The sequence below is a fragment of the Haliotis cracherodii genome, unplaced genomic scaffold (assembly GCF_022045235.1).
Source record: "Haliotis cracherodii isolate W230 unplaced genomic scaffold, xgHalCrac1.p SCAF_1, whole genome shotgun sequence".
Classification (NCBI taxonomy): domain Eukaryota; kingdom Metazoa; phylum Mollusca; class Gastropoda; order Lepetellida; family Haliotidae; genus Haliotis; species Haliotis cracherodii.
The window spans coordinates 48,044,154-48,067,574 of record NW_027266264.1 but is presented as its reverse complement, the minus strand read 5'-3'; the positions used below and the strand labels follow the sequence as shown (position 1 = coordinate 48,067,574).

General features: G+C 38.8%; 1 protein-coding gene across 1 annotated transcript; it reads left to right on the top strand.

Moving 5' to 3' along the window:
• Positions 1-154: 154 nt before the first annotated feature.
• Positions 155-16,939, top strand: LOC139464952 (putative ammonium transporter 3). Its single transcript, XM_071246585.1, has 9 exons — positions 155-307; positions 8,968-9,150; positions 9,821-9,901; positions 10,394-10,688; positions 10,890-10,961; positions 12,107-12,166; positions 12,301-12,377; positions 12,955-13,181; positions 14,611-16,939. The coding sequence occupies exons 1-9, from the start codon at positions 166-168 to the stop codon at positions 15,193-15,195; spliced, it is 1,722 nt and encodes a 573-aa protein (XP_071102686.1). The 5' UTR covers positions 155-165; the 3' UTR covers positions 15,196-16,939.
• The last annotated feature ends 6,482 nt before the right edge of the window (positions 16,940-23,421 follow it).

Genomic DNA, 23,421 nt, shown 5'->3' with positions numbered 1-23,421 from the left:
CGGATGTTCTTAGAAGCAACAATAGAGTCTTCCAGTCTTCGTTTCTTAACAACAAAGTCAATAAATTTTTAATGCGGTGCTGAAAATACGTATTTACAGTGCTATGTCATATGTCTATACATACATATTCACAACACAGACAGTGGAGCGGAGTTCCGTTTCAAGATGGCGAACGTAACTGAGGTGTATGGGAATGACAGTTTCATTTCAAATGTGACAGAATTGACTCCACCTCAGTCCAATTCACCTTGGGACGATGCTACATGGATTCTCACCAGCGCTTTTATCATATTTACTATGCAGTCTGGTAAGTGCTTTTTCGCTTTTAGCTTCATACAAAATTTTAATCACAACTGATCAGTTTCACTGAATTAGCATACAGAGAGATGACTAAAAGTTGGATATATGCTACTATTGTTAGCAGTCAAGTGAACGTAATTTGGTACTGAACTAGGAGGCGTTGCTTGACATAACGAATCATGCTCAAAATTAGCGCCATATCTGTAAAACATCAATCTGGTCGTCATCATTAAACTTTTCTGAGCTACTAGTAGTAGCTGATATTACCTAAACAAGATTTCTTTGTACTTCGCTAATTTATACAGCATTTGGAAAATAACAAAACAATCGGTGTTCCAAGTTTCTCAAGAACAACCGCTGTCAAATACTAAACGATACGCATATGGTCTTGTCACTGAAATACGTATGGCAGGCATATGAATTCAGACTGTCACCTCGTCTGATTCACCGCTGTAAAAATACCCAGCTACACAATTCTTATTTCGTGGATTTCCGATTAATCTAAGGTGACTTATTATAAATATGATGTAGTGATTGCTAATATTTATGCCAATATCGCAGAAATGTATGCTCCATGTATCGACATGGCGATGCAAAATCGATTGGTTTACTGTTATCGTTTACGTTGATAAATTAATGCATTGTTGCCTTATAATATGATGTCATGATAATTCAGTAATGTGAGTAGAATGCATATACATGCATAATGTAGAAATGGCATAATCTTCTTTCGGTATTTCGTGATACTATTATATGAATGATTTTTACATAACATGAACGGTGTGGTTCGTCTCTTTCTGTAGCCTGATGGCTAAGTCACACGCGAATAAGGTCGTATGTGTCGAACCCTGGATAAATCGAACTATTTCTCTGATCCCCAATTCGACTGCATGGGATTTAAGGCATTCATTTTGAAAAGGCAGCCGAGTGAAACAACATATAGGCATGGTACTTGGTTGGCATATTACATCAGGTCATTTAAACACTCGTGATTACAATATGCCAACTAGATTCTTTGTGAACTTCATATTCGATGGTTCGTTATTGTCACAACAATGAAGAATCCGTTCTTAATTACCCCGAGACACGGCAGGTTTAAAACACTACAATTTTCTGAATAGAATTTCTCCCCCTAGTTGTGTCAGAATCCGCCGACCATTAGTGAGGATGCCAGATTTGAACTGATCAACCACCATTACCAAAGCCATGCTCGCAGGTTTCATCTATATGGTCAACGTTTACGAGATGCGCCCCTTTTGGTTTGTTGATTGATTGTTTGTTTAACGCCGCACTCAGCAATATTCCAGCTGTTTGACGGCGGTCTGTAAATAATCAAATCTGGAACAGACAATCAAGTGATTAATATCATGAGCGACATGCATCATCAATCAAGTCAGCGAGCCTGATCACCCGATCCTGTTAGTCGCCTTTTGGACTTCTTTTCCTAAAATAAGCTGATACTTTTAACCGCAAGTGAAATTTGAATAATTGACGTGTAAAAGTGTGCTGTTACAATGTTTCGGAAAATAGGATATCAAAGGGAATAAATAAATTGTCTCTCTGTGTCATTGTAGCCTGTGCCTGAGAAAAATGTCACATTTCTGTTACACGTAAAATATTGTTGTTGAAACAAATTAAAGTAAGAAATCTGAGCCCATTATCGTCTCGTTGCGTTGCTATAGTCTTTAATATATAATGATAATAGTATGTTCATACATAGGTATATATACGTGTCGAACATTTGAAAATAGCTCTGAAACAAATTGTCATATAACCTGAAATAAAACAAATCGCCACAGGTATTATTTCAGAAGCGGTAGCCATTCTGAATTCACATTTAATAACAAAACAACGTCGGTGGTGTGGTTGGAAACCTTTTTGTTTTCGAACATTTACGAACTCAATGCCGATGTCGAACTAACTTGATCAACCTTAATTTGGGTAGTATAGCTGAACATATAATTTGTTGAAACGCATTTTTATTTTAGCAGGCTAGCGCTTTCAACTCGTACCACTTACGAGTCTCATGAGGCCATAACTGAATAACTATTACAACTGTGACGTCATAATGTATTTACACACTCCAGCGATGACACCAAGTAATTTAACAAAGATACGGCACTTGTAACATCATAAGTGAAGGTACTACTTTTCTTTTTGCAAATGGCAAGGGTTTCAATGTGAAAGCCGACATGAACTGCCTCAGCAAAGATGTGGTGTATGTTATGATATGTTCGGGATGCGTCGAAAACTACACCGGTGAAACCGGCATTGAATTAAAAGAAAGAGTCACTGTACACAAACAGCAGATTGGAGACCCTGATGTTCGATGCTTTGGTGTCAGCAAACACATTGATGATTGCGGAAACGGGAAATTTGCTATTTTTCCGTTTTATAAGTTGTATACAAGTAACAAGCAACTGAGACTGGAAAAAGAACAAATGTTTATCCAATTGATGAAACCCAAATTGAATGTATTAATAGATTTGTCATTTCAATCGTAAATGTTACACTGTTACTTTACAAATACTGTATATTGTAATTCAAATTTTCTCCCTACAATTGTTCAGTTACTTGGTGTCGTCGCTGGAGTGTGTAAATACATTATGACGTCACAGTTGTAATTTATGACGTCATCATAGTATGACGTCATATTATATGCCATTGTCAGTTACACTGAAGAGCTGTCATGAGACAGCAAAAGTACTATGTCTGAAACTGATATGAAGATGATGGATTAAATTGGACTTTATTATTTTATTATATATTACATGTACACCGAGTGAACATTTACCTCATTTTTGTATATATACAAACGGACATGAAGTAGTAACATATAGTTACGTGACGTCATAACATTAAGGAGAACTATGACGTCACAATACCAAGGTGACAATGGACAAATAACTTACGCCTTTAACTTAGGCGCGTATTTATTATTGAAACGATGTAGGTTCATGATCCAAACTTAGCTTATATAGCGGGAAAACTAAAAAGTTGCCGCTTCCACATGTATCTTAATGTTCACTGAATGGAATCGTGCGGTTGTGTGGCTGCTTTATTTGTGAACGGTGAAGATTCATTCTTCTTTTTGATTTAAGTTCTGTCTTTCCGATATACTTTTCATTGCATCCACTACAAACAATCAAGTAAATAACATTTCTACTATCACAAGTCATATTTTATTTTACAGTAATTTAGTGTCTTTTGTAATTTGGACTGAACAGCCTTCATTTATATTGCTGAAAGTTAGGCAATGTCTGTCACCACACTTAGAAACCTGTAGAGTGATGACAACAGAATCAAATTTAGAACTTGTCAAAAGTTTTCTAAGATTTTTGGTTTGTCTTTGGCTGTTGATAATTTTGTATTTGCTCAATATCTTCTCCATTTTAATACTTTGATTCAAAATAGGCAGGTATCGTTGAACCATGGATAATGTTTTTTTCATGATAAGGGTTGAAGGTAGATACTAGAGTTAAATTATTCCCCATATAGTTTTCTTCACTTATGTGATAGTAGAAATGTTATTTACTTGATTGTTATGGCCTGATGAGACTTGCACGTGGTGAGAGAGATTAAAACAGTTATTGATCAGCTGTATTTGCATCATCCATATTAGATATGGATGATCAACTGATCAATTTTGCAGAATGACGTCAACATAACATACATATAGTGTTTGTAAATATGCTAAGGGAATTGTGTAAATTGATACTATCGCGGATGTTTACATTTAAAAACTAAAAGCGTTTTGTGAGACACCAATGTATTACCCAACATGGAAGGTTTTTTTACCACTACAGTACAGCATATCTTAAGAGCTGCTGGCACACGCTGTACAGCATATTCATTGATTTAATGCAATGGGGAAACAGTTGGAGCAAGTGGCTGATTGGCATATGGAGTAAGGCAACGATTATTTATAGTGTTGGCATGAACAGTTAAACGATTTACACTAACCGTTTTACTCTATGTGGTTTGTTCTCGTGAATTCAGTGACAGACAGCTCAATTATTATGTCAGCTAAATTACAATAAATTTGTTCCCGTCTGATAACAAAACATTTGTGGATGTGCACCCATGTCTTCATGTTAGCTTCTCACATATTACATCGGGACCAAGGGCATAATGCACGAAATGAAGGTCTGTGTGTATCCTGGCCGGTTTAAAGTGTTGGGGTGTTAAGTGTAGTTTTCTATTTATGTTTATGGTGTTTGTAAGCTTTCTTTGTATAACGTCGCATTGAGCATTGTTCCGTCTATATGACGTTGACCTGTAAATAATCAAGTCCGGATCAGACAAAGCAATTACTGTTATCAGAGGAGGATGGCACGCGGTCAATCAGAGCACCTAACCTGATCTAGCTGCACCAAACGACAAGCATAGTTTGTTGGGGACCTATTCTAGCCCGGGATCCCCATGGGGGCAGCTGTTATAAGTATGATTGGATGCTTCTCATGAAATGGACCCCAAGCGATTAATGAGTTCTGCTGCTAGTCAAAGGTGCACACATGCGAACGAATGACCGTAGAGGATACTGGACATTGGGTGACCACAAACTCAGAGCCAGAGCTTCATCAAGCATCTCGAGTCACTGGTTGATCGCCGTCGATCATGATGGTATTGTCACGTAATTTACTCGACAGAGAAACATTCAGTCAATCATAAGATAGAAAATGTTTCAGACTTCGTATATATCACCAATGTGAGTAATGTTGTCATATTAAAAGAGTTGTTTCGGATAATATTAAACTGTAAATTCAATCTTATCGTGCTCTAAAGGATAACATTCCCATACTCATGATGATATTCACTGGCCAATTCAGCTGAAGTTAATCAATTTAACAGAAAGTTCCAATAGAGATATTTGCACCGTACACCACAAGATTTCAGTAAGACAGAGGAGGTAAAACATCACCAGCACAGGCAGCGCACTTATCCATGCTTGCTTACTTTTTTCATAGGTTTCACGGCTAGAAAAAAAGCTGATCTGTGGTCCTAGCGGTCCCCGAACTACCTACAGTAGCCATGTTAAAGATACAAGAACCTAAATCTCTTAACGTTTCGCCGTTGTGTCCTAGAGTTCTCCAAATCACCTACAATTGTCACGTTATTAAAGATGTATGGTGTCAAGTCTCTAAACGTTTTGTCGTTAGTCCTAGAATTCTCCGAATCACCTACATGTACGCACAATTGCCATGTTAAGGATGCGAGGTACTGAGACAACATTTAGTAGTTGCCCTAGCGTTTCCGTCCTACTACAATTGTCTTGTTAACGATTCAAGGTCTCTTTCTTGAATCTCCATACCCCATATATGTCGCCATTACAACAATGCTGCGTAGGTTTTTTTTACGGCTATGCCATGATAAACTAGCGTGATTTCAGCGATTTTACGCCACACCTGGACTGTTGCACAGCTTAACAATGGCATGTGTTTTTTTTATGCATACACAACATAGAACTGAATCTATTTGGCTTTAATCACTTAATCATGAAAACATCGTTATCGCCATGATGGTTTTAAACTCACGGGCAAAAGAAACGCTGGCTTCTCATATTCGCATCTAATAAAGACATATGAAAAATTATGTCAACAGATATCATTTTATTTTACAGAAACAACAATAGACATCAGGTCTACGAACTCTGACAGCAACGTGATGATATGTTCAGGAATTATGAGCATTTTGGGGAGAGGTGTTTGAATGTCCATAATTCGATCATGTTCTTTTTCTTGTTGTCAAACAATAATACACCTGAAAATCACAATTAATCATCAATATCGAGTGTGTCCACCTCTAGCACGTATGCACTCCCTGACACGACGTCGTACTGATGTTACCAGTCTCCTCACAATAGCTGAAGTGATGAGACGCCACTCTTCTTGCAGTGCCTGCGTCAAGGTCTGTGTGTCATGTGGGGGATGCTGACGTTGCCGAATACGTCTCCCAAGATGGTCCCAGAGGTGTTCTATTGGATTCATGTGAGGGGATCGGGCTGGCCACAGGAGAACTTGTATGTTGTTTGCATTCAAAAATTCTCTTGTAACACGTGCAGAATGTGGAGTGGCGTTATCCTGTTGCAACAGCGTTCTGGGATTATTCTGCAGGAATGGAAGAACGGCTGGTGTAAGGACCTGGTTGATATAGCCGTTAGCATTGAGGTTACCATTTATAACCACCAGGTCGGTCTTGGTGTCACCGCAAATACCGCCCCAGATCATCACACTGCCAACGCCATGGGGGTGCACTTCCTGAACGCAGCAACGTGACGTACGTTCGCCTCTACGCCGGTAAACTCGCAATCGGCCGTCAGCACTGAAAACCTGGAACCTTCTCTCATCGGTAAACAGCACTCTGTCCCAATGTCGTCTTTGCCAGCGTTGCACTGTACGAACCCACCTCAATCTGTTGAGTCTATGTTGTCGGGTCATGGTCATTCCCCTCAAAGGTCGATAAGCTCTCAAACCAAAATGACGTCACGGTGAGGAATCTGTTACGTAGGTGCAACATACGCAAATAGCGGTCTTCGTTGGGCGTGGTTACTCGTGGTCTGCCACTTCGTGGTTTGTCTGATGTCCGGCCAGTATCTCTAAAACGTTTCACCAGTCTCTCGATGGTGGTTTTGTGACAGTTCATGATTTCTGCAACTCTGGTCTGAGTTTTCACCCATCTGCAACATTCCTATTGCCCTCTCTCGCTGCTCTGACGTCAGACATGGCATTCTTGTAGGTGAAATCTAAACGATTCAATGCTACAGAAGGTTTCTGTGCACAATTTATATCTAAATCTAGCACGAAATTTTCCGTATGCAATTTTTACAAAAAGAGGGAAAAAACGTATTTCTCCGAAAATCACGTGCTGGAGATTCGCCACGACCCCTAGAAAATAATTGGTGCGTTTGGGAGAATGTTTTTATATGGTATCGAATCATGGTTTTAGGTTTTGATCAAAACTGTGTCAACGTTTATAAAACTAGCGTTTATTTTGCCCGTGAGTTTAAAACTTAATAAAATTAAGATACATGTTATCGATTTATCAGTCAGTCAGTGCGTATACCACGTTCGTAAATAGATTGTGCCTTTCTTATAAACACTAGGCTACAATAACACGCCATGGTCGCATGAACCACACTGCAATACTGATTTAATAATGGTCTGGTAAATCGTCAAACAATGCATGTAACCGCCAGGTATTCCCAGCTTAAATCGTGAAGAAAGCACCTGACTACATTGTATCCATCCATCTAAATAATGCAGCTATCAGGATAAGGTCTCTGGATTTAAATGTTGTGACATAGGGAGTGATTATAGATATAGCAGGAAAACAATTTTGTACTGGATTAAACTCCTGTACAGGAGTCTGTTTATTAAGCAGTCAAGCAGTTTATTAATAGAGGTAATGTAAAATATAACCGATATAAACAATATATGGAGAAAGAGAGAGATGTAAAATATATCAAATGCCTGCAGTAAGGTACACATGCTTACCCATTTCGAGAACACCTGGGCCCACTTGCACAAAGCGATCTTAGCGCTAAGATGATCATAACTCCCATGCTTTAACATAGGCTTACAATAGTCGCAGGGCTAAGATCGCTTTGTGCAAGTTGGACGTGGTGTTATCACTACTTTACAGTGATTCATTCAAAACATCTTCACAGCTATGTTGCCTCTTTGTGCCAAGTCGAATCCGATTTGGCGGATAGTCGAGAATGGTTGTTCTCTCGCGGTGACTTTTTATATTTTAAAGCGGGATTAGCTGTAAAGCAAACAAACTTTATGATTGTCTGCGTCGTGTTCATGTTCACACCTGCATATATTTGATACGTATCAGTTATTTTATATACACATGCCATGTTTGAACATATTTACACAGAAAATACCAGACACCGGTCAAGCCGCTAAAATAGTTCGTGATAGAGAACCTTCAGTACAGCTGTACAAAATGCATTTGTCACTTGGATTTGGATTTGTGACACATGATACTTGAGAAAACATCAAATTGCAATTATTTCAGAACACCTAGTTAGGTTGTGGCATTTTCGAAAGTTTATTGAGAAAAAGTGAATTTTGCCGTTGCTATATAACTTTGAATGTGTTCATTTAAGGGGGCTTGTACTTTTAACCAAGCATACACTTGACACCTCGTTTTAATATATGAACAATTCAGTGATAACATTTCGCTAATGTTAAAAATGTTTTAGCTTATATATATATTTGCTTTCAAACGAACTGTAGAGGAATCATGCATATGCCTCTTTGTGACGTGTGCAACCAGTGGGGCTGGATATATGCGCTGACCGTTTCACGAACACCTGTAATTTGATAGTGCTTCATAAACACGTGATGCAGTCGGAATCGTGCAATGGGCTGCTTTTAGCAGGGATTTGTTATGATGGTGGAAAAGGCTCTGTCGCTGTTGATTGTAATGTAGTCTGTGGCAGACCAGTGGATCAGGGCAGTACCTTACTCTAAAGGCCCAGGTTCGCTTCCTGACACTGGTTACAATGTAACGCCCATTAGTCATGTTTCCCGCCATGATATACAGGTTACATTGATAAAATCTGCGTAAACCTTATTCAGTCATTGCTGTGCGTTGAACTGGATTGAACTGGTTTTGCTAATTGAAATATATTATGATATCAACTGAGTTGTATTGTAGGTTTTGGGTTGTTGGAGAGCGGAATGGCGAGCAGGAAGAACGAAGTTAACATCATGTTGAAGAATGTTGTGGACGTTGTGTTTGGTGGGATCACCTACTGGTCCATCGGGTACGGCTTGACGTTTGGTGATGATGCAGGGGCAAACGGTTTCACAGGTGTTGGTTACTTCTTTCTCAATCCAGGTGAGCTAATCCCAACAATATAACATAGTTGACACATAAAACGTACAATCTACTCAATCCGTCATCATTTTAACGTTTAAGTCTTTATTGTTACCTTAAAAGCTCGCTATTGAGACGTACAGCATCTTGTAAAAGTCGAAATTTAGTTACAGTAAGTACTTACTTTCCTTATTGCTACACACCTTCCTCAATGTGTCCACCGAGATGACAGAATGGTTTTATAATACTGATTTTGTCCTGTATTTTTCATAAATTGTTTGACAGGCATTAGTCAGAAGTTGACGGATGACAAGGTAGACACAATTTTATGGATAACAACTTCTTTAATACTTAATCGACGTTTCGGTATAGATCCTTATGCCGTTGTCAAGCAATACTGAATGGGAACATAGTACAGAATATATATAGTAGGTGCAGGATTAACAGCAGATGATTAACAGTAATAATAATTGCATATATGAGTGGGATAATATAGGTAAGTGTTGACAACAAGGGGATAATACCGTCACAACACGATGGACAGAGAACACATGGGTGGAAGCCAATGAGACATGAAGCCATTCGCCTACTATGAACTCATCAAGCAATAATTACTTTTCCTGTTTAATTGGCTCCATGTCCCATTGGCTTCCACATCTGTTCATTGTTCTTCACTCTTTTTTTTTTACAGACGGAGAACATATTGGTACCATATACTCCAAATTTGTGTTTCAAGCCTCCTTTGCGACAACAGCAACAACCATCGTATCAGGTTTGTTGTTAAACGCTGCACTCAGCAATATTCCATCTACATCATGGCGGTCGGTCTGGCTCTAATCTGGACCTGCATCCTCCACGTCACTGACGCTGACCACACGGTCTCAAGCATGGCTTGCTGAAAATCAATTCTAACCCGGATTTGCATTCAATTTGGTCGGCTCTTACGACCAGCAGTGGGGTGCGGGGTATACATTCTACCCCGGGTTCCCAATTGATCGTATCAGGTTATTAGAGATATCTACAAGTTTATATCATTGTAACTGCCATGAAATACAATATGTATAATATGTGGGTTTTGCATGATTGAGCGTCAAACGATGTAATTGCCATTGCTTAAGATGCTCAATTCTACATGTTAGATTTTGATAGCAACAGACTTAATCTTTAACTTGAAACAAGAATTACATGTAATCATTTGATTACAGGCATCCTTCATTATAATTAGACATGTCATATAATATTATCATTTGCGCCATATTATCAGGTGCGATGGCTGAACGGACCAAACTTATGGCGTACATCGCGTTCTCTCTCTTCAACACGTTCGTGTACTCTTTTCCTGCACACTGGGTGTGGGCTGATGCGGGCTGGTTGAAGAAGCTCTACGTGGTCGATGTTGCTGGAGTAGGACCGGTCCACCTTGTTGGGGGAGTTACCGCCCTCATTGCAGCGGTTATGTTGAAACCCAGAAGAGGTCGATTTGTGAAGGAAAGTAGAATCTACCAGCACATACCATCTTCCAACCCTGTAAATACTCTCTTGGGACTTTTCATGCTTTGGTGGGTATTCGTTCTATATATGTGTCCCTGTTCGATAGTAGATTTCAAAGAAAGTATCATTAACAATTATTATTTATGTCATACGTATAAACTGTTGAAAGAAAATGTTAATTAAATGTATTTTATCAAATCGATAACATTATGATAATCATAATTTCTTATTATTGTTCAAAATATTTTCAACTGCCCTTTAATTTTCAGGTGGGGTTGGCTAGGTTTCAACTGTGGAAGCACATTTGGAATAAGCGGAGGCAAATGGAAACTTGCAACAAGGTACGACAACTTTGAATGACAATAACACCGCCACATCCGTATATTTACAAAATACGTTTCAAAATAGTAATATATTTTATAATAACATTTCTGATTATATTATTGGAGAGTTAAGGTCATTGTAAGTATAATAGTAATGCAACCCATCAATCTGACATCTTGATTTGTTTGTCGTTTAACGGCGAACTCAGCAATATTCTAGTTATATGACGATGGTCTGTAAATGATCGAGTCTGGACCAGACAATCAGTTTTTGACATCATGAGCATCGCTATATGCGATTGACATGCATCAACCGGGAGCCCGAGCCTGACCTGGCACATATAATTGACACTCGCTAAACTTGAATATTATGCATTCCACAAAACTATTTAAATTTATTTTCAAGTATGTTTTATTTTATAGAACTTCCCCAATGGGCATACCGACTGGGACGCATATCATTATTATGTAGTGTTAAGTTTTGATTGAAAGGTCTAACAATAATAGAATTACATATCACCACCTTTGATGAAGAAATAGTGAATAATGGTGTCGATGGACTTGTTGTCAAAAACTTATCAATTCGTAAATTATAACATTATGACTTTGATTTGTCCATCAATTATTTACAAGAAATGAAAAAAGTCGTTTTCAAATAATAATTGGCATAAAATTAGTTAAATATCTCGGACAATTTCATTATTTTTTAAATATTTTACTCTTTATCTATGTTTCCAAATGGAGCTAAATTAGTTTTACCAGTTTTTTTCCGACATTTGTTTCTAGGAAAATACCAGGTTCTTCGACATTAACAAAAACTATCTGGATCTGCAAAATACTACTAGCGAAACGTACATGAATATATCAAACTTCTATGGATTATTAACAAAAATGAGAATTCCTAGGCTGAATAGGGAACACTATCCATTTCTTAATTATTGTCTGGTGTTGAGAATGTGTGTTCAAGAACCCGACGTAGAGATCGTTGCAGATGCTATCAACTACATGAAAGGATTTTGCTAGTACAGAGATAGTTAGAGGCCGCCGTTATACACTACAGCAGTAATATAGTGGATTGCAATGGAAAATAGCATTCCCTCACTCTAAGAGCTACTTGTAATTTTCAATGTGATTGCAATACATTGTATGTTTTATATCAAAAGAGCGGCAGCAACAACAATTCTCTCCTCGTGTGGCGGTGGAATAACAGCGTTTATAATCAGGTAAAATACACATTTTTCACTTTCAATTCAACATAAATATTTTGTATTACAAAATTCATATTTATATTACTTTATTTTAACGTATGAAATATTTGTCCTGTCAGTTATTCTGTTGTTGCTACTGTATATTTCAGCTATGTGTTCCACAAGAGAAAATACATCATTCCCCTGATTGTTAATGGAATTCTTGGATCTCTCGTATCCGTCAGCGGTATGTATTAATTAATAAAACCTCCATATTAAATTTTATATCACCATGTTACTGTATATATGTACGTTTGGCCGTCCACGTTCCCATCACGTGGATGCATTATGCAAGAATATATGCAGTGCATGTGCGCTAGAATTTCACAACTGCGCCGACGACATAAGACATACATACACGAAATGTATTTTTTATACAAAACGACTATAAATTCACATTAAGTTTAGTCACCAAGCGTTTTATTTTCGGGAAACTCTCGTTAGAGACAATTTGTTTTCGGGCATCCACTTATCGCATAAATAGCATTGCTTTCCTGTGGGGCAAACCACTTTACGCCATCCTTTGCACAAGATAATAAGAGCTTGTTTTTATCCTTCAGCTTTCTTTGTAATCTGAAAACGATGGATAACTTTTCAATTATCCGCGCCGATCAAGGAAAGTGGTTTTGCATTTAAGTATAAGTGATAAGAATGAATCATGTATATATTGATTCTAAAGTTTACGAAAAACAAACCATTTCCCCATTAACATATGTACATTACTTCGCTACCTCACGAAGATATATAATGTTGTCCTAATTCAGCCATCTGCGCAGTGACAACGACATGGGCAGCCGTAATAATAGGGTCTGTTGGTGCTATTATCGCCGCCTTGAGTGACTTCCTGTTGTTCAAGCTGAAGATTGATGATCCAGTCGGAGCCAGCTCCGTCCACCTCTTTTGTTCTATTTGGGGTCTTCTTTGTTGTGGTATCTTTGCCCAGAAAGATCAGATTCAAGGGGAGTTCAATTTCAACCATGGCCTACTTTGGGTAAGTGGTAAAACGTACGTCTTAACCGTCGACACTTACAAATCTGCATCGTCATAATTTAAAATAAAGATGCCTTTAATATTATTCCCGCCACATGACGGCTTTGAAACCGAAAGTGGGCTTCTCTTGTTGTAATCATGTGGAGTATCGAACCCGGACCTTCGACGTGATGAACAAAAGCTTTTAACCACTGGTTTATCCTGCCCCTAACAAAATTATGAATAATGCATAATACCACTGCTGCTTATTACTGCAGGCGTATTACTGTAGGCTTGTTACACTCCACACGCGTGTCAAGCGTAGGCAAATATAAATTCAACGAGTAGATAGCCAAGTTCTGCTACGTATCCTGTTTAACTGTGTAACATACATGTTTAAAGGAATGCCTATGAGATGCTGACCACCCTGTCAATATGTGCAGAGCGCAACTTTACATTTGATCTCCATCATATAAAGAATACTTAAGCTCTCGTTTAGTACCAATTTTATGAAATGAATGAATATTTCTGGTGCCTGACCAGATACCAGAACTATTCACGAGTTTCATAAAATTGGTAATGACAGGGGAGCGAATTGTGTACAGTAATAATGAACTCATAGGGACTACTAATTTTAGTTCGTTATAACCGTAGTTCGTTATAAGCATATATACAGCATAACTACAGCAAAGAGTCTGGACTAAAAAGGTAAGTTTGTTATATCCGTCAGTTCGTTGTAAGCGTGTTCATTATAACCGTAGTTTACTGTATTTTTATTTAACATAAGTGTTTTTTTCACTGTCGCGTGTAAATAGGCAAACAGCATAATCAAATCGAGTTTAACAGAATAATAACACGTCCCATTTCCCAATTCTGTAAACCCATTTGTCCAGAAAGTCTACGCGTCTCGGACAAGGATATTTACAAAATTCAAAATGCTGTTTTCATGAGTATATGCTAAGGAAGAAAAACTGAGAAAATATGTTTCGAAAACTCAAAATGTTAAGTTAATTATGTCGCCCGAGAATATTTTCCTTTGCTCAAAACTCATGTTTTTGCTTTGCAATAACATAAAGGTGTGTCAACAAGTATTATCATACATAATTCAGCTAATTCTAACTTAAGTCAACAATGTTTTATAGCGTTATTAAAATATCTCAAAAACAGTTTGGCCGTCGCTTTGGTATTAAACACTGTCACCCGTGTAATATCAGCTTGTTGCAACTTATTGTTATTAAACAGTGGTATTTTCAACGGACTAGTAATAAATAACGATATGTACTATGTGATGACATGATGTTATTATAATTATTCATTCTAACATGTACGCATTTAATGTTTGATATCAGAGTCAACTTTATTATTAATACACACTTAAAGTTTATTGTACCATTCATCTCTGCCATGACGAGTTGATGATTGGTCAATGCCCAATGCTATCATTGTTCCAGGGTGGAGGATGGTACCTTCTCGGAGTGCAGACTCTGTCTGTCGTAACGATCATCTTGTGGTCAGCAGTGATGTCCGTCATCATCCTCAAGGCCATCGATCTGACTATCGGTCTCAGAGTCTCAACAGAGGAAGAGATTGTTGGTGCCGACTTCTTTGAGCACAACATCATGCCCCCTGATGGGGTGATGCCAATTCTTGCAAAGCACTTCAAGACCAAGCGGTCTTCGAACAAGAATAAGGATGAGAGCAATGACGAACAAGTCGTTGCTGATGAGAAATTATGCTTCTGTTTCATTAAGAAAAAGACCATTGTAGCAATACGACGAAAGAGAGGCACTCATGATAAGGATGAGGACGAGACGAAATGTGATGACATCCATACGGAGAAGAAAGCGTTGGATATCTTAAGGAAACACGTAAAGAAGGGAGGGAAAGAAGAAGAAGAAGAAGAAGATGTTATCAGTGAAATCACACAAAGTGACACTGCAGCTGGTATGCAATTTACCAACTTTGGTTTTATCAAAGATGAGGAGGAGAAGAAGTGTGATGAAACGGACCCAGTTGACGATATAAAAGGTGATTGACAAGGTTGTTGTGGGTTTTACTTTTAACCAAGTGTGCATATCACCATATGGGACAATATTGTCGGTTGGTGCCCGTTAGTTATAACTTTGTGCTGCCTTTTGTAACACGCCTTAGATGCAACAATAATGCCAAGTGAGTCAGTGCGTTTGGTTTAATGCCTCTTTGAATAGGATTTCAGTTATATCACGTGTGTTCGTGTGGCTTCTGTCGGAGCAAAGCTTGAAGGGATGCACGTCGAAGAACATCTACACGTTTTCGAAAACCGCAAAGCAAGTAAACGACAATCCTCTCTTCTGCAACTGTCGAGGAACACTTACTGCACATTATGCCTTAACTTCAATAGTGTTTGTTCTGATTGTGTGCAGTATTTCTGATTATAATTTTTCAATTTGACGTTTACACGAGATACGGCTTTTCCATTTGACGAGAGGTTGGTCACAGGACCGCGAAATTGACGTTCATAAGTGTATGAACGACACAATTTGACGTTCAAACGTTTTTCAAGAGAGCGTGTTCTTGAAATGACGGCGAATAGCACGAATACGTACAGAAGAGTTCATTCTGATCGTATTTACTATACATTGAGAAACGTCAAGGTTTCACTGCACGATCGTTCACCAATATCCTCGCAACGACCCATCCCAGTGAACACAACGAAGAAATGCACATCCAAACTATGGTAGTATCGCCTCGATCCGTCTCTAGGCTGGCAGTGACTGTCTACAGCTATCTATGACTTTACCTTAGCGTCTGTTTGACACATTTTTAATCATCTTTCAATGATCGGCCAATTGATCAATGGTGACTAAAACATGTAACCGCCATGGGTTCATTAGCAACTTCCGAAATCTCTCCCGTCACGTTTATCGTGTCGGCCATTTTGACGTCTTGTACTTAATGTAAATGTATTACGACGCGCTGTCATTGTGACTGACTTACTGAGGTAGTTCTTAACAGACCTTTTTCATCTGATGGTGATATCATTTGAATACATGTGTTGCGTAAGATGTTTCTGAAGAGCAAGTCGTGCCTCCATACGCTCATTTCACCACTATTATGAGGAACTATTTTATTCCGCGATATAACTTGTTGTATGGCTGTCAGTGTAAACATAAAGTCACACGTACTAAATAAAATTGTGTATAGATCTTGGCCTACATCCTTTGAGGTAAGACATTGTGATAGCAAGCTCCGACGTTCATACAATTTACCCCTCACTCTATGAAGGTCCATATTCCAATGAACTCACACAAAGTGAAAGTCAATTCTTAAGTATAATGTCATGGGATTATTGTGGTTTGTACGGTAACTGAATTTTTTTCTGCTGACCATTACATGGAATATTTATGAACTGAGGCCGTGATAATGCTTCCCTTTTTGCTCCGTGGATCACCGCCGCTTCTCATCCCATGGCATTCATAAATCATTTATAGCTTGACGTACATTATTAAGACTACGTGGTTTTCATTCTGGAGATTATAATAGATTTTTACCTTTACTGGCAAACCCTTTGGTCCAATGATCGGTCACAACAGCTTTATCATACCACTCTAAGCTCCGTAATATTAAACCTCTAGATTCGTAGTTATTTATTGTACATATTTCATATTTCCGATTTTTGTGTTTTAAAGTGTTATTAAGTTTTTATGTACACAGGTTAATACATCAATGAGCTATTTTTGTCATTTGGTTTGTGAAAGATGTTTACAATGTCGGCGAATTAATTTTTTGATTCTAAGAATCGCCTCACAGTCTCTGTTTCAATGTAAACTATTTGCATGATATGCATAGCATACCTTTATGTAATTGTTATCGACGAAATAAAAACTTTCCGTCAGATGATGCGTGAATTATTTGACAACATGTCAATAAGCATCCATGTACATTGTAGGATACATCGTATAAGACATTTTCAAAGCAATACATCAGCAATGTACCGCTGACCATCAGTCTTTGAAATGATATAACGAGAGCGGAAGGTCTGTGGTTCGAACCCCTGACCGAATCATACAAAAAGACATAAACATGTGGTACTTGTTGTTATGCTTCCTAGCGCTTGGAATTCAGGTCATACCATAACGACTGAGTCAGTCTACTGTGGCTGAGTTGGGTAGTTATGTTAAACTGCTTCAGTGGACTAGCACTATAGAACCGGCATAAGTGCGGACTTGTACACGCAGTTATCTTAAGTTTGTATGGCAACATTTCAATGATATGTAAACTGGCTGGTTATGCAAGTGAGGAAGGTCGTTGTCAAGTTAAGTGACATCATTGACATAAATGCCACTGTTTCATTGGTTATTGATTAATAAGTCCTCGGAGTATGATATATTTACATATAGAACAATACGAGTTCCACTTATGTTTATGTTTATGTTCCACTTATGTTTCTACGCTTGCCAGCATCGTATCCATGCATGCTTATTGGTTCCACCAAAGTGGTATACGTCTGCACCACTTCGGGTTATCCTCCCACACCAAACAGACACGCCGTAATACTACTGACCAAACCATTCAACGGTAACACTGGTTATTTCTTATTAATCGCAGTTAGTACAAATGACAATATGATTTTATTCGTAACGATCTGCAATGAGTTATTCCTTGCGTCATGACACAGTATTACAAGAAGAATATTACATTTATATAACCTGCTTCAGTGCTTAAGTGACAAAATTGAAGTTGATAATTACCAAGATCCTGCTACACGACAATACGGTCTGCTTTTTCAAAAGGACAATGACATGGGGCAATGGTGGTACTGAATAGAAGCACCCAATCACAACATTCCGTAAGTGTGTTGTTACACAATAATGTACATTCTGACAATGAATATTGTGTTTGTAAATAGCATTTTAAGTTTCTTATTAAAGCAAAGAATCCATCTTACATATACGTGTATTCAAAGGCGTATCTTCCATAAATATAATCCATATTAACTGAGCAAATTCCTATTGGGCTCCTTTCACTCTTTCAACGGTAGTCAGCTGCAGATTTTTACATTGAAGGCAACCCGCATTAATGGAGGTCAAACCGAGAATCATAATCTGAGCGAACATTGTTATCGATCCCACGATTTTAGGATTCTGGTTAGCTTAACTTTGTACGCTCACAAAGGACTCGTTTCTTTTGATGTTATACAATACAATTTTATGATAATAGCATACGTGAGCGTGCGAGGATGACAGCGCCAGTAAATTCGCAAACTGATTTAGAATCCAAAGGCAAATATATACTCCAAATTGGGTCATGTATTGGGTTTTGTCATATTTGTTTTTTTAGAAGTATATATTCTTAAAAGTCATCTCTGTTTCTTGACGAGTTAGGGTTGTCGTTTTGGCAAAGGGTAGATCCCCATTATCTTTCTGAAAAAAATACTGTATAAAATTAAACTGTAAAGAAAATTTTAAAAAATCAAACTCCTATCATTAGTTGTACCCATCCGTTTATCGCCATATGGATCGGACAGGTTAATCCCCCAAGGACATGTATCACGGAGACATGTATTGATATAGCTACTCATTAATTCAAATTAAGGCTTATGTTTGTCAATCCAAGTTTGCACTAACATATGTATACAACGTCTACTTTTAGCAGCAGAGGTGTATGCCGACTGTTGTGACCATATGGCCGTCCATCGAAGATCCATGTGGAAAGTAATACAATAAGCAGCTAGAGATTGTCCACATGGACTTCATTTACTGTTGCTATATAACCAAACAACGTTCAAACAGCGGTCGGGTATCGATCGGAAGAGATACAATGATGAATGAAATTGACCTTTGTTGTCATGGATTGCCAAAGCATCTTCAGGCTGCAGTGAACGCATCACCCTTTTGTATGGGTTCTCAGGTTGATAATACAACCACCTTTTGACTACTGTTAGGAAGGGATGTATATGACAAAGATAGCGAAACCCCTCGACATTTTTAATGTCTAAACACTCTTCGAACGTTAAACATTTAGTCCTAGGAACAACGTGGGTATACTAAGAAACAGCTTTAAATGTAATTATTATTCTGTGAACAACAAAATCAAATGTAAAAGAATTATTTATAAAAAAGTATCTGGTCTCCTGTGATTTTCGTAGAATATTCATGGAAAATCAATCAAGATTGTTTCTGTAACAATAATGACGAGCCAAACTGTATGTGCGATCTTTCGTTACAGCTTCCTCATCTCATCATGAACATGATCAGCTACCTTATGTTTTGGCTTGTTAGGAAAAAACAGCTAATAGGAAACCAGATTACAATGTATGTTGTGTTTATAAATGATTCCTTAACATTTGATTTCGTCATACACAGAATAATAATTACATTTAAAACTGTTTCAATGTGCATATCCCTGTTGACTCAGTGTTTTAAAGATCCAAAAATGTTCAGACATAAAATATGTCGAGGGGATTTCGCTATCATTGTCCCTACCTAACAGTACTAAATATGGTGGTTGCATTAACAAGATGATAAGTCATTGATACAAATGAAAGGTTCAAAAGACAGATTTGTTGATGCTTTCACAACAGCATACAGATGCTGAAACAATCCATGACAACAAAGATCCATTTCATCCAGCATTGTGTCTCTTCCAATCGATACCCGGGCATTGTTTGAATCGTGTCGGTAAGCTGCTAAGATAGCAACAGTACGGATTGTGTACATGGCGGCTAACAATTACGTTATACTGTTAAAATCATTTCATACAAAATGAGGATTATACACAAATTGTAAACATGTCCCGGCCATGGTGACTAAACTGAAATTTACCCTTTCTAGTTCAATGTCACACATATTAAGCAAATAAGAGTGAGTGAGTTGGGATTAATGCCGCTTTGAACAGTGTGTAAGTCATTGAACTGCGACACCAAAATGAAAGATGTTTGGAATCTAATATTAATATATTTGGATAAATGTCAGTGATGCATCCTTCAGCTGTATCTAAAATTATTGTTACAAAATATCTGGAATCATGTTTCGTAATTAAATCTTCATGTATGTCTAATTTAGCAAATGTATTAATGCGTTTTCATGCTGTTTCTACGTTGCCTGACTGGACATGTCTAAACACTACGTGTGAATACAAACAACCTCAGATGAAATGTAATGTGAGATTGAACGTGTTTTTCATCCAAACACGGATCCATTAAATTCGATTGATATAGAAAAGTTTATTGACAAGAGGGTTTCAAAACTGTTGATATAAATATTCCATTCGAAAGTAATGGGCAAGAAACTTTGCCACAATGTAATGACACATTTCGCAACATAGCTACTTGTATGAACAGGAAACACACACAAACAAGAGGGTATGTTGTGGATCGAGTATAATCGATTATAATTCATGATTGCAACACTGTTCTTGGCACTACAATATATTTAAGATAGTCGTTCGAAATGTATAGGAGAGATTTCGAAAATAACTTTGGAATCCGAGTGTAGTACCTTTGTTAGTCTCGGCTTTGGCGAGGGACTTTCAACATAATGTCAAGAGGTACAGACAAACTGTTATTCCGAATTAGAGTAACGGAGAAAAACTGAGTTTAAAATCAGCGGATGCCTCAGCACGGTGAATCTGTTCTTGGTAACAACGTCGCATGAAACCGACTGTTAAATCTTGAACAATGGTTGACGCCATCTTCAATTATTTACGACAATGTGTTGTAATGGCATCACGTTGCTATAGGCCGTTTTGCAAACAATTAATCAAATGGAACAATTTGCTTGAATACGCCAATCCATATGAAGCAGAAATTGTCATCCCCAGTGAGACTTAATTACATCGATTTCCTTTGGACCTACATGTAGATATCTTGCAAATCATTTTCCTGCATGGTAAATGGCTCTCTGTCTGTCAACACCAACGCCTGAGAAGTACCAGTCTCGATTATCCCTCGAAAAAGATTTCATTGGGCGTAAACGGCAAAATAGCGGTGAAAATTATATATTAAACTTATCACTGAAAATCAGTGATGACACCATGTGTTTGCAAAAAGGAGAGGCATATCCTGCCCCATCGGCAGCACTCGCCACTCACGTCATTTGCATAAAAAGATAAGTGCATGTTTGTTGCCTGACTCCGCGCAGCAGTGCTCCTGTCATGCGACGGCGGCCTCTTAGCAAGCCAGACAATCAAGCGATGGACCAGAAAGAGAATCCAGCGACGCGACAGCCCTCCCACTGACTCTATCGAAACTAAAATGTTATGTTAATTTTGAATTAAGTGAAACAAGCGCAGAAACCTTCTCCTTACAAGATAAAATAAACGTTTAAGAAATATTGTGGTTTTACAGCATTTTGAGGGGGCAGTTTTAATGTCTCGGCACAAACATATTTTTTTTGTTTAACTCAGCATGATTGATAAATGCTACTGAGCTTATGATGCAACATGGGAACTTCAGCAGAAACATCCATCCACTTCAGGTAAATAAAAACGTTAACGGTTTCGATTATCCACCGAAACAGAATGGCGCAGAAGGCGCAGAAGGCGCAGGAGGCTAAAAAGCGGTGAAACTTATATGAACTGATCAATGAAAGTCAATTGCACCAGGTGTTCGCGAAAAGAGCAAACATGTCTACCCTACCGGTAGGAACCGCCCCTCACACAAGCCGCATAGAAAAGTAAGTGTCAGTTTGTTTTCTGTCACCGCACAGCAAAAATCCTGTCAAGGACGGCGGACAATCACGTGATGGACAAGAAACCCAGTCACGCGATTGCGCATTTACTGATTTTGTTGAACTAAAATCGATATGTCAATTTTGAATTTCGTCTGCTGTGTACTGTGTGCAGAGATTCTGCTGCATAGAGACACACATACCCAGCATTGATCGGCATGTACCACTGTGAAAAGTTAATGATGCATTCAATCTACACTGTGCATTCACAGAATACATATAGAGCCGCAAACGAAACGTCACCCCAAGTAACATTGCATGGACAGTTGTCATTCAAATATCTGGGTAATTTTTGTCCAAGTTTCTAAAATTTAACATTACCTTTTCCGGTAAATTTGCTGATAAATGACAAAGCAGATGACAATAAAACCGACACCAAGCCCTTGGACGATTGCCCGGCAAGTAACCCATGCATTTCAAGTCCACGTAAGGACCAAATACAGGCTCCAGCAGCGGTACCAGACCACCAACACAACAGATGACCAACCACGTAGTGGAAGACCAAGGGTCACCATCCGACGTCAGGATCGTCAGTATCGTCAGATTGTGCGACAGCATCTTCAAGATCGCTTTGTTACTGCTGTGGAAAGTGCTCGACAGACCATGGGGACAGACCAGCCACATATTAGTGCGGACACCGTGCGTCGACGACTGACGAGCAGACACTTCCACTGTGACAGGCCACACCGAAGACCAACTCTGACACCACATCATCGCCGGGACCGTCTTCAGTGGGCAACACAGCACCAGCACTGGCCCGAACACCAGTGGAGAAGAGTCCTCTTCTCAGACGAGAGCCGTTACTGTATCTCCACAGCAGATGGCAGAGAAAGAGAGTCTGGCGACGCCGTGGGGGACGTTATTCGGATGCTTGTGATGTTGAGAGAGACTCGTGGGTTGGTCCGAGCATCATAGTGTGGAAAGGAGTTAGTCTTGCACAGAGGGTCGGCCCTGTTGTCATCCAAAACATCGGTCCAGGGAGAGGCAATGGTGTCACAGAATCTTGGGACATTGATCAAGTCTTGAGACCCCACGCCATGCCTCTTTTGGCACGTCGCCGCTACCACGAGATTCAGCATGATAACGCAGGTGCCAACCCCGCGAGAGCAACAAGAGGCTTCCTCCAGCAGAATGGCATCAGAACGATACTGTGGTCTGCCCTCAGTCCCAATTTAAATCCCATTGAGCACCTGTTGGACGAGATCCAAATACGGCTGAATTACGTCCGACCAAGGCCGTCAACTGCAGCTGAACAAATCTCTGTGGACTATTATTTCTGCTTATCATACAGTTGTGGTTTATTTGATTTCTTTCATTGTTTGTGTACGAACTAGCTTTGCGGCGTCTGCAATGATTGGAGCGTCTACGGACTGATGGCATGCTGGCAACTGGCAGAAGTCAGCGCGTACTAGCCAATACGTCAATGATTTACAGTCTCTGAATAGCAGATTATGGAACAGGTACAAACAAACCCAAAATGTTGATGAACGACCCCGTTCCGGATGTCCCAGGTCAACGACAACAGTAGAGGATCGATTGATCTGAAACCAGGTC